Source organism: Trachypithecus francoisi, unplaced genomic scaffold (genome assembly GCF_009764315.1).
Source record: "Trachypithecus francoisi isolate TF-2019V2 unplaced genomic scaffold, Tfra_2.0 Lachesis_group5, whole genome shotgun sequence".
Lineage (NCBI taxonomy): Eukaryota > Metazoa > Chordata > Mammalia > Primates > Cercopithecidae > Trachypithecus > Trachypithecus francoisi.
The window spans coordinates 96,641,235-96,652,388 of record NW_022681470.1 but is presented as its reverse complement, the minus strand read 5'-3'; the positions used below and the strand labels follow the sequence as shown (position 1 = coordinate 96,652,388).

Sequence of the window (11,154 nt, the reverse complement as noted above, 5' to 3'; positions counted from 1 at the left end):
CCATTTTCTATCATTGGCTCATCAGACATCAAAGACTAAGAGGCTGCTGCATTCTCTAAAGGAAATCCTAACAAATATTGGGAGCACCAGTATTGTCATGACCAGTGAGTCGCTGCAAGAAATGGCATAGAAAGCTGTGGTGTCAAGAACAAAAACACTCCGAAAGAGAATCTCAGTGTGGGGATGGAAATAGAGTTCACCCTAACTGGGAAAAAAAAAAAAAAAAAAAAAAAAAAAAAAAAAAAAGGGTTAGGGAAAAACAAAGAATTCTCTCCCCTCTTTTTTCATATTTGGACATAGATAAGTAATGAAATGCCCTTACATGATTGGGAACTTGTGTTAGTTTCCAGACCATGAGATCTTGAGTTATGATTGACGCAGAGTTAAAACAGACAAAAGTAGTTACTTGCTAAACATTTATTAATTTATTCACAGTTCAATTATTTCAACAAGAGTATCTCTAAGGTATTATCAACAGGCCTCAAATGATTGTGGGCTGATGGGTCTTGTCAAAGGGCCTCTAGAAATTTGCCCCTATGTTCACGCATTTTTCCCTTTTACACTCCCAACATGCTCTATGTGATCTCTTATTGGTCCTAGAGTAAGATAGATGTTTATGGGATTCTGAGCAGCTTCCTTCTAATAAGCTAAAATCAACAAAGGTTCGTAATATTCTCAAACTCATCAAAACCTAGGGAAGTAGAATGAACACTACAGACTACAACAGACATAATTTTAAAATTTGAACTCTGAAGTTGTTTGAGAAACACCTCATTTTTGCTTCATGAGATCATGTGTTTAAGTGGAGTTGAGTGTAAAAAAAATCTAATTTGAACTGTAAATCTTCAAAGCTAAACCTATTTATAACAGATATTTCTTCCAGTAATGGGCTGACTTCACAGGAAGTTTTTATGCAGAGGTCATTCCTCCTGCACTATTCAACAAGGGTTATAAAAATTTAGTTACCTGGAATTTGTCCTTATTATGCCACAAAAGATGAAAAGCTGTTTGGAGAAAATGATCAATTTAGGTTCAAGAAGAAATAGCAACTTGAACATTAAAAGTATCTGCACTTTCCACAAGATGGGTCAATCATTAAACAAACAGACCCATTGTTTAGAATCTCAAATCATCTTATTATTCTTGTTGCTTCTGAAAGCAATAAATGAACATGTTCATCAAATTTGTTAAACAAATTAAATGATTTATATGCTTTTTAAAAAATGCACACCACATCTGCATCAAAGAGCAAAAGAAAGACATCTTGCAGTAAAGAACTACTTGAGGAAGAATAAAAGGCAGGAGTACAAAGTACATAAAATAAGCGTAGTTTAAGATTTTGGAAGAAGACATTCTAACATCAGATAGTTTTCCCACAACCAGAAACATCTGAGTTATCACTTGGTACCCAGTGTTTCTCCTTTTCCCGTGCTCGAAGCTTTGGCAGGTGTCAGGATATTGGCAACATCTCTTAAGGGCGATATTGAGATCTCTGCTCTTGGATGTACTCATAGAGAGGGCTGGAGCGCACTGGGACGCTGGCAAACTGATGACTGCTGGGCTCCAGAAGCCGCCCATGGCCCTTCCCTTCTTGGGATTGTGTTTCCCGGACTTGGCGGCGCCTCTGTTCCTCCTCCTGCTCGCTGCGGAGGTGTTCTTCCAATAATTTCCTTTCCCGTTCCTGGCGACGTTTCTGCTCTTCTTCTTGCCATAGTTCTTGTGCCTGACGACGACTCTTCTCCTGCGTGGCAAACTGCTCCTCCGCCCGGTACTGCCCGTCTCGCTCCTGCCTGAGCCTCTGCTCTTCCTGTTTCTTAAGCTGCAGCTGCTCTTCTTCCCAGCGATACTTTCTCTCACGATCTTGGCGGCGCAGCTGCTGTTCTTCCCTCTCCTGGGGGAGCTGTTCCTCCTCGCGGAATTTTCTGTCGCGCTCCTGGCGGCGCAGCTGCTGTTCTTCCCTTTCCTGACGGAGCTGCTCTTCCTCCAGGAATTTTCTGTCGCGTTCTTGGCGGCGCAGCTGCTCTTCCTCCGTTTCTTGGCGCAGCTGTTCCTCCTCACGGAATTTTCTCTCCAGTTCCTGGCGGCGCAGCTGCTGTTCCTCCTGGAGGAATTTTCTCTCTCGTTCCTGAGGGCGCAGCTGCTGTTCCTCTGCGCGGAATTTTCTGTCACGCTCTTGGCGGCGCAGCTGCTGTTCGTCCCTTTCCCGGAGCAACTGTTCCTCTTCGCGGAATTTTCTGTCGCGGTCGTGGCGGAGCTGTTGTTCGCGCTCCTGGCGGCGCAGCTGCAGTTCCGCGAGGAATTTTCTGTCACGCTCTTGACAGCACAGCTGCTGTTCCTCCTCAAGGAATTTTCTGTCGCGCTCCTGACGGCGCAGCTGCTGTTCTTCCCTTTCCTGACGGAGCTGCTCTTCCTCCAGGAATTCTCTGTCGCGTTCTTGGCGGCGCAGCTGCTCTTCCTCCGTTTCTTGGCGCAGCTGTTCCTCCTCACGGAATTTTCTCTCCAGTTCCTGGCGGCGCAGCTGCTGTTCCTCCTGGAGGAATTTTCTCTCTCGTTCCTGAGGGCGCAGCTGCTGTTCCTCTTCGCGGAATTTTCTGTCACGCTCTTGGCGGCGCAGCTGCTGTTCCTCCCTATCCTGGAGCAGCTGTTCCTCTTCGCGGAATTTTCTGTCGCGGTCTTGGCGGCGCAGCTGCTCTTCCTCCGTTTCTTGGCGCAGCTGTTCCTCCTCACGGAATTTTCTCTCCAGTTCCTGGCGGCGCAGCTGCTGTTCCTCCTCGAGGAATTTTCTCTCTCGTTCCTGAGGGCGCAGCTGCTGTTCCTCTTCGCGGAATTTTCTGTCACGCTCTTGGCGGCGCAGCTGCTGTTCCTCCCTATCCTGGAGCAGCTGTTCATCTTCGCGGAATTTTCTGTCGCGGTCTTGGCGGCGCAGCTGCTCTTCCTCCGTTTCTTGGCGCAGCTGTTCCTCCTCACGGAATTTTCTCTCCAGTTCCTGGCGGCGCAGCTGCTGTTCCTCCTGGAGGAATTTTCTCTCTCGTTCCTGAGGGCGCAGCTGCTGTTCCTCCTCGAGGAATTTTCTGTCACGCTCTTGGCGGCGCAGCTGCTGTTCCTCTTCGCGGAATTTTCTGTCACGCTCTTGGCGGCGCAGCTGCTGTTCCTCCCTATCCTGGAGCAGCTGTTCATCTTCGCGGAATTTTCTGTCGCGGTCTTGGCGGCGCAGCTGCTCTTCCTCCGTTTCTTGGCGCAGCTGTTCCTCCTCACGGAATTTTCTCTCCAGTTCCTGGCGGCGCAGCTGCTGTTCCTCCTGGAGGAATTTTCTCTCTCGTTCCTGAGGGCGCAGCTGCTGTTCCTCCTCGAGGAATTTTCTGTCACGCTCTTGGCGGCGCAGCTGCTGTTCCTCTTCGCGGAATTTTCTGTCACGCTCTTGGCGGCGCAGCTGCTGTTCCTCCCTATCCTGGAGCAGCTGTTCATCTTCGCGGAATTTTCTGTCGCGGTCTTGGCGGCGCAGCTGCTCTTCCTCCGTTTCTTGGCGCAGCTGTTCCTCCTCACGGAATTTTCTCTCCAGTTCCTGGCGGCGCAGCTGCTGTTCCTCCTGGAGGAATTTTCTCTCTCGTTCCTGAGGGCGCAGCTGCTGTTCCTCCTCGAGGAATTTTCTGTCACGCTCTTGGCGGCGCAGCTGCTGTTCCTCCCTATCCTGGAGCAGCTGTTCCTCTTCGCGGAATTTTCTGTCGCGGTCTTGGCGGCGCAGCTGCTCTTCCTCCGTTTCTTGGCGCAGCTGTTCCTCCTCACGGAATTTACTCTCCAGTTCCTGGCGGCGCAGCTGCTGTCCTCCTCGAGGATTTTCTCTCTCGTTCCTGAGGGCGCAGCTGCTGTTCCTCTTCGCGGAATTTTCTGTCACGCTCTTGGCGGCGCAGCTGCTGTTCCTCCCTATCCTGGAGCAGCTGTTCATCTTCGCGGAATTTTCTGTCGCGGTCTTGGCGGCGCAGCTGCTCTTCCTCCGTTTCTTGGCGCAGCTGTTCCTCCTCACGGAATTTTCTCTCCAGTTCCTGGCGGCGCAGCTGCTGTTCCTCCTGGAGGAATTTTCTCTCTCGTTCCTGAGGGCGCAGCTGCTGTTCCTCCTCGAGGAATTTTCTGTCACGCTCTTGGCGGCGCAGCTGCTGTTCCTCTTCGCGGAATTTTCTGTCACGCTCTTGGCGGCGCAGCTGCTGTTCCTCCCTATCCTGGAGCAGCTGTTCATCTTCGCGGAATTTTCTGTCGCGGTCTTGGCGGCGCAGCTGCTCTTCCTCCGTTTCTTGGCGCAGCTGTTCCTCCTCACGGAATTTTCTCTCCAGTTCCTGGCGGCGCAGCTGCTGTTCCTCCTGGAGGAATTTTCTCTCTCGTTCCTGAGGGCGCAGCTGCTGTTCCTCCTCGAGGAATTTTCTGTCACGCTCTTGGCGGCGCAGCTGCTGTTCCTCTTCGCGGAATTTTCTGTCACGCTCTTGGCGGCGCAGCTGCTGTTCCTCCCTATCCTGGAGCAGCCGTTCCTCTTCGCGGAATTTTCTGTCGCGGTCGTGGCGGAGCTGTTGTTCGCGCTCCTGGCGGCGCAGCTGCTGTCCCTCCTCCGGAAATTTTCTATCACGCTCTTGGCGGCGCAGCTGCTGTTCCTCCCTTTCCTGGAGCAACTGTTCCTCTTCGCGGAATTTTCTGTCGCGGTCTTGGCGCAGCTGTTGTTCGCGCTCCTGGCGGCGCAGCTGCTGTTCCTCCTCGAGGAATTTTCTGTCACGCTCTTGGCGGCGCAGCTGCTGTTCCTCTTCGCGGAATTTTCTGTCGCGGTCGTGGCGGAGCTGTTGTTCGCGCTCCTGGCGGCGCAGCTGCTGTTCCTCCCTTTCCTGGAGCAGCTGTTCCTCTTCGCGGAATTTTCTGTCGCGGTCGTGGCGGAGCTGTCGTTCGCGCTCCTGGCGGCGCAGCTGCTGTTCCTCCTCGAGGAATTTTCCGTCACGCTCTTGGCGGCGCAGCTGCTGTTCCTCTCTTTCCTGGAGCAGCTGTTCCTCTTCACGGAATTTTCTGTAGCGCTCCTGGCTCAGCTGTTGTTGGCGCTCCTGGCGGGCCAGCTGCTGTTCATCCTCCAGGAATTTTCTCTCTTGTTCCTGGCGGCTCAGCTGCTGTTCCTCCCTCTCCTGGTGCAGCTGTTCCTCCTGGCGTAATTGTCTGTCGCGGAACTGGCGCAGCTGTTGCTCGCGCTCCTGGCGGCGTAGCTGCTGTTCCTCTTCTAGGAATTTTCTCTCTCGTTCCTGACGGCGCAGTTCCTCTTCGCGGAATTTTCTGTCACGCTCTTGGCGGCTCAGCTGCTGTTCCTCCCTTTCCTGGAGCAGCTGTTCCTCCTCGCGGAATTTTCTGTCTCTCTCCCGACGGACTCTCTTCTCTTCTCTTTCCTCTCTCAGCAACTGCTTTTCCTCTTGGAACTTCCTGTCGCGCCTTTTGGCTTCCTTTTGCTCTTCTCGCTCCAGTTGTTCTTCCTCTGGGAAATGCCTGTCACGCTGCTGCCAGCGCCTCCTCTCTTGCTCACCATCTCTCTCTTGCGGTTCATCCAGCAGGGGCTGCAGATCTTGCTGGGACTGTCTGTCGCGCACCTGGGAATCTTCCAACTGCCGGAACTGTTCATTCTCTCTACGTTTGCAGTAAACCCTGTTATTACGAACTGCATTGTCTTTTTCTAGTTCCCACTGCCATTTCAGATCACGGCGCTGATCCTCATCCCGGTATCGCCGCTTCCTCTCCTGGTGCCGAAGCTCTTCCTCTTCCGGATACTGCCTCACCCGCTCCTGGCGCCTTTTCTCCTGTTCCTCTCTCAGCAGCTGCTCTTCTTCCTGCTGCAGCTCCTCTTCCTCGCGGTATTGCTTCTCCAGCTCCTGGCGCCTTCTCTTCTCCCTTTCATCTCTCAGCAGCTGCTTTTCCTCCTGCTGCAGCTCCTCTTCCTCCCGATATTGCCTTTCCGGCTCCTGGCGTCTTCTTTTCTCCCGTTCCTCTCTCAGCAGCTGCTCTTCTTCCTGCTGCAGCTCGTCTTCTTTGCGGTATTGTCTCTCCCGCTCCTGGCGCCTTTTCTTCTCCGGTTCCTCTCTCAGCAGCTGCTCTTCCTCCTGCTGCAGCTCCTCCTCCTCGCGGTATTGCCTCTCCAGCTCCTGGCGCCTTCTCTTCTCCCTTTCATCTCTCAGCAGCTGCTCTTCCTCCTGTTGCAGCTCCTCTTCCTCGCGGTATTCTCTCTCCCGCTCCTGGCGTCTTCTTTTCTCCCGTTCCTTTCTCAGCAGCTGCTCTTCTTCCTGCTGCAGCTCGTCTTCTTTGCGGTATTGTCTCTCCCGCTCCTGGCGCCTTTTCTTCTCCCGTTCCTCTCTCAGCAGCTGCTCTTCCTCCTGCTGCAGCTCCTCCTCCTCGCGGTATTGCCTCTCCAGCTCCTGGCGCCTTCTCTTCTCCCTTTCCTCTCTCAGCAGCTGCTCTTCCTCCTGCTGCAGCTCCTCTTCCTCGCGGTATTCTCTCTCCCGCTCCTGGCGTCTTCTTTTCTCCCGTTCCTCTCTCAGCAGCTGCTCTTCCTCCTGCTGCAACACCTCTTCTTTGCGGTATTGTCTCTCCCGCTCCTGGCGCCTTCTCTTCTCCCGTTCCTCTCCCAGCAGCTGCTCTTCCTCCTGCTGCAGCTCCTCATCCTCCCGGTATTGCCTTTCCCGCTCTTGGCGTCTTCTTTTCTCCCGTTCCTCTCTCAGCAGCTGCTCTTCCTCCTGCTGTAGCTGCTCTTCCTCGCGATATTGTCTCTCCTGCTCCTGGCGCCTTCTCTTCTCGCGCTCCTCTCTCTGCAGCTGCTCCTCCTCCTGCTGCTGCAGCTGCTGTTCCTTTCTCAGCTGCCCTCGTAGGGCTGGCTTGGCGTACAGCGTGTGGTGGCGTCTCTTCCTTTCTTCTTCTAGTTGCCACCTCCATTTTTGGTCGCGGCGCTGCTCCGGGCTTCGCCTCCTCTCCTGATCCTCCTGGGAGCCGTACCCCTCTTCCTGGAGCTGTTGGGCACGCTCCCGCCGCTGGAGCTGCTCCTCTTCCTCCAGGAACTGCAGCTCTTTCTCCCTCTCGCTACGCTGGCGGCGCCGCTGCTCCTTCTCCTCCTCCTCCTGGAGAAACCGTTGTTCCCGCTGCTGGCGCTCCTCGGCTCTCAGCTGCCTCTCCCGCTGCTCCCGCAATGAGGGCCTGGCCGACAGCCTCTGACGGCCCCTCTGGCGCTCTTCCTCCGCCTGCCACTGCCAAGTGAAGTCCCGGCGCTGCTCCTCTTCCTGCTGCTGCCGGCGAGCCGGTTCCTTCTCCTGCCATTGCAGCTCACGCTCCCGGCGCCGCCTCTTTTCCTCCTGCTCTTGACGGCGCCTCTGTCCTTCCTGCTTGCGGGGCCTCGAGTAGACTTTGCTTTGCCGTGCGTCGGCCTCGCTTTCTAGCTGCCACTGCCACTTCGGGGTCTGGCTCTTAATCCGCTCCCGGGCCTGTTCCTGCTCCTCCTCAGCCAGCTCCTGCTCGCGCGTCAGCCACTGCTGGCGCCTCTCTTCCAGCTGCTCGCGGCTCTCCTCCTGCTCGAGTCTCTCCTCCTCCTCGCGCTTCAGCCGCTGCTCGCGCCTCTCTTCCTGCTCGCGCTTCAGCCGCTGCTCGCGCCTCTCCTCCTGCTCGAGCCTCTCCTCCTCCACCTCGCGTTTCAGCAGCTGATCGCGCCTCTCCTCCTCCTGCCCGCGCTTCAGCCGCTGCTCGCGCCTATCCTGCTGGAGCCTCTCCTTCTCCTCGCGCCTCAGCAGCTGCTCGCGCCTCTCTTCCTCCTCCTGGCGCTTCAGCCGCTGCTCGCGCCTCTCCTGCTGCTCGCGCCTCTCCTGCTGCTCCTCGCGCTTCAGCCGCTCCTCGCGCCTCTCCTCCTCCTCCTCGCGCTTCAGCCAATCGCGCCTCTCCTCCTGCTCGCGCTTCAGCCGCTGCTCGCGCCTCTCCTCCTCCTGCTCGCGCCTTAGTTGCTGCTCGCGCCTCTCCTCCTCCCTCTCGCGCCTCAGCCTTTGCTGCTGCTGCTCTTCTGCCTGGCGCTCCCTCTTCAGCTCTTGCCGCTCCAGCTTCTGTAGCTGCTCTTCTTCCTCCTGGAGCTCTCTTTGCAGCTGCGGCTCTTCTTCCTGCAGCTTCTCTTCCTGCCGGAGCACTCTCTCGCGCTTCCTCCACTCTTTCTCTTCTTCCTCCTGGAGCACTCTTTCTTGCCGCTCTCGCCTTTGCTGCTGCTTCTCCTCGCGGCGCTCCCTCCTCAGCTCCTGCAGCTCCCGCCTTCGTTGTTGCTCCTCATCTGGAAACGCCTCAGTTTCGTGACCCTTGCATCTCTGCAGCTGCTCTTCCTCTGCACGGCGCTCTTCCTGTTCTTTCCATTCTCGCCTTTGCCGCCATAGCTCCTCGTCGCGGCGCTGCCTGTCGCGCTGCTGCCTGTCGCGCTGCTCAAGTCGCTCTTGTTTCTCACTTTGCTCCTCTCCCTCAGCGAACTCCCTCTCCTGTTCCTGCCTCTTCTGCCTGCGTCGTTGCCCAGGTTCTTCTTCCAGTTGTCTGTCCCGGGACTCGAATCTCCTTTGGTCTTCTTCTTGCCTGCGATCTTGTAACAGGCTCACCTTTCCGTCACACCGGGCTCGCTTCTCCTCATCCAGTCCCGTGGCCTGGCCGAGAGCATAGTAACAAGCTTGAGCCACTTTGAAAATAAATAGAAGGAATTCGTTGAAATCGACACGCCCATTACGGTCACGATCCAGAAGTTCCAGGATCAGATCTACCGTCTTGGGGTCATGTGGTCTCTGTAAAAAAGATGAAAAAAAAATTTTTGCAATGTACTATCTACAGGTGATAAAATTGTTTTCACACATGATATATTTTATGCTATGCTGACATTCAAGAGACATTCAGAGCAATTAGAAAAATGTCCAGTGTGTATCATCAAGTCTTGTCCCTATGTAAAATGTGAACCCTCATTTTAAAGCATATATTCGTTTGAAATTTTTCCAGCTCGTAATTTAGTGCTGACCAAACTGGAGGATGCAGGAAGAGAGACACAAAGTAGAATAACGGGTAAGCCTACGCACCTTAGAGGCAGAGCTTGAGGTGAAGATTCAAAACAGCCTCGTGAACTTGTGTGTAAAATTATCAAAGCTACTCAACCTCAAGAAAGAATAACACAAGTTCGCTTTAATTGAGTAAGAATGAACTCACCCTTGAGAGAGATACAATGGAAATTTACGAAGATTTGCAGTAGCCATTTCTGTCTGAAGCAGCTAGTACTCTTGATTTTGGTTTCTATTCCATATTAGAAAACAGAACAAAACATTTACGGGTAGCACCATTTTAGTAGAGATCAGGCTGATCTCAGTTTTGAAATTTGGAAACAAATTTAAGTTCCTCAAAGTCTAATTTGATTTGACATCTTTTGTGGTAATGTCCCATGAAGAGCTCATTCACGTGGCCATGCGGTCAAGTACATGAAATAGTTTATTATTCAGACTGCAATGCCAAGTTAGTACCTTCTGACTCAGAAATGAATGGGGGATGTAGTGTAGATCTGTCGTGGTGTAAAATGAATATAAAGCCACCATTCCTTGCTCTGGTCTCTTCTGAGAATAAATCTCATAGCCTCAAGTCAGTAGATCTCATTTTCTTGTTAGTTCTTACCTGAAGGACAGCTCCAAATTCCCTTTCGAGGAGGTTCTTCAGGTCTTTCTTAGTTAATGCTGCTCCATCACAATCATGTGAGACATATTGATTGAAAATTTCAGTGATGTCACAGATGCTTCTCAGAAGTGGTGACATTTTTTTTCTTTCCTTCAAGTTCAAGTAAACCTAGAACAATAAAACAAGATCCAAAATCAAAATCCCATTTCTGCTCTTGGGAAAGTTTCATTCACACTATTTCAGGCAGATACCTAAATAATTTGAATTTACAGCAGTATTTTCCACCTGGACTTTCAGAGCATTTTAATCTTTGAATATTGTATCAGAAAGAGAAAGAGTGATCCTGAGAAATTCCAAGCCAGGGAATCATCTTCAGACTGTCCTGTTGTCAGTTTTTGATTGTCCACCCAATGTGGATTATCTGTCCTTTTCTTCTCTCTTTCTTCCAGCTCTCCACCATATTTCAGAGTAGAAAATAAAGAGAGGAGTGCAGAAATTAAAATTTTATATATTTCTACACACCTTCCTTTAAAGTTGAGCAAAGAGGACAGGTAAAACCCAAAAGGTGAAGGAAGACTTGAGAATATCTTAAAGTGGTTAGAGGCCATGTCAGCAAAACATTTAGAAGAAGATAGAACAATGAAAAGAGAGTATGACTGATTCCCCAACATTATAGTCCATAAAGGATTTAGGAACTCTTATAGAATATAATTCATAAGTCAACAATTCAAAGATTAAATAGTACTGCTTCCTAATCAAAATATGACATTGTAACATTCAGATACACACGTGCAGAAAACAGAGAGTGTATGTTACCCGCCTCAACTCAGATTTAGTACAGATATTCGGATACTGAAGTATTGAAAGCTTCTGAGAGGTCCTTTCTAAACCAAACTGAATCCAGAAAACTGAATGATATTGGTTTTGTTAAACCCAAATGCATCATTGGAATCTTGGCTTTTTATAAAACATTAGCCAGCAGTAGATCGATGTTATAAGAATACATAGAATGACTTTGCTGGCAGAATATGTCTAGTGGATCATCTAGCTAACTTCTTTATGTACTTTTCAACTCCAATACCTTAAATGCTGTGACTGTATGAAGATGGCCCATATTAGGTAGAACCAATGTAAAAGAGAACAGAAGGGTAACAAGCTTTTGAGATAGCAGTTTTTAGGAAGATGAACCCTATCAGAGCCCACATGATCATCCTTGATGTGCAAAAGTATAGAGTTCAGAGCCCAGGGAGAAGGGCCATGCTTCAGTTCAAGTGATGGCTCCAACCATAAGAAGATGGGATAGAGTTAGTGAAAGTTTATTTATCCCTGCAAAATACTGATACCTTCTGGTACATAGAACCTCCCCCCATATCCCAACATCTGAAGTAGCAATAAAAATGGAGAATCATAAAGAAGACCACGATCCCATAGAATGGGACTTACCCACTTCACCAGAGGAAGAAGTTGAGTGCTCGCTGACACCACGGGCAA

At 51.4% G+C, this 11,154-nt stretch overlaps 1 protein-coding gene across 1 annotated transcript; it reads right to left on the bottom strand.

The window, feature by feature from the left end:
* Positions 1-402: 402 nt before the first annotated feature.
* Positions 403-11,154, bottom strand: TCHH (trichohyalin). The gene is made up of 4 exons (XM_033196967.1): positions 11,107-11,154; positions 9,664-9,831; positions 4,046-8,795; positions 403-3,759 (listed from the first exon to the last, which is right to left on the bottom strand). The coding sequence occupies exons 2-4, from the start codon at positions 9,799-9,801 to the stop codon at positions 1,472-1,474; spliced, it is 7,176 nt and encodes a 2,391-aa protein (XP_033052858.1). The 5' UTR covers positions 9,802-9,831; positions 11,107-11,154; the 3' UTR covers positions 403-1,471.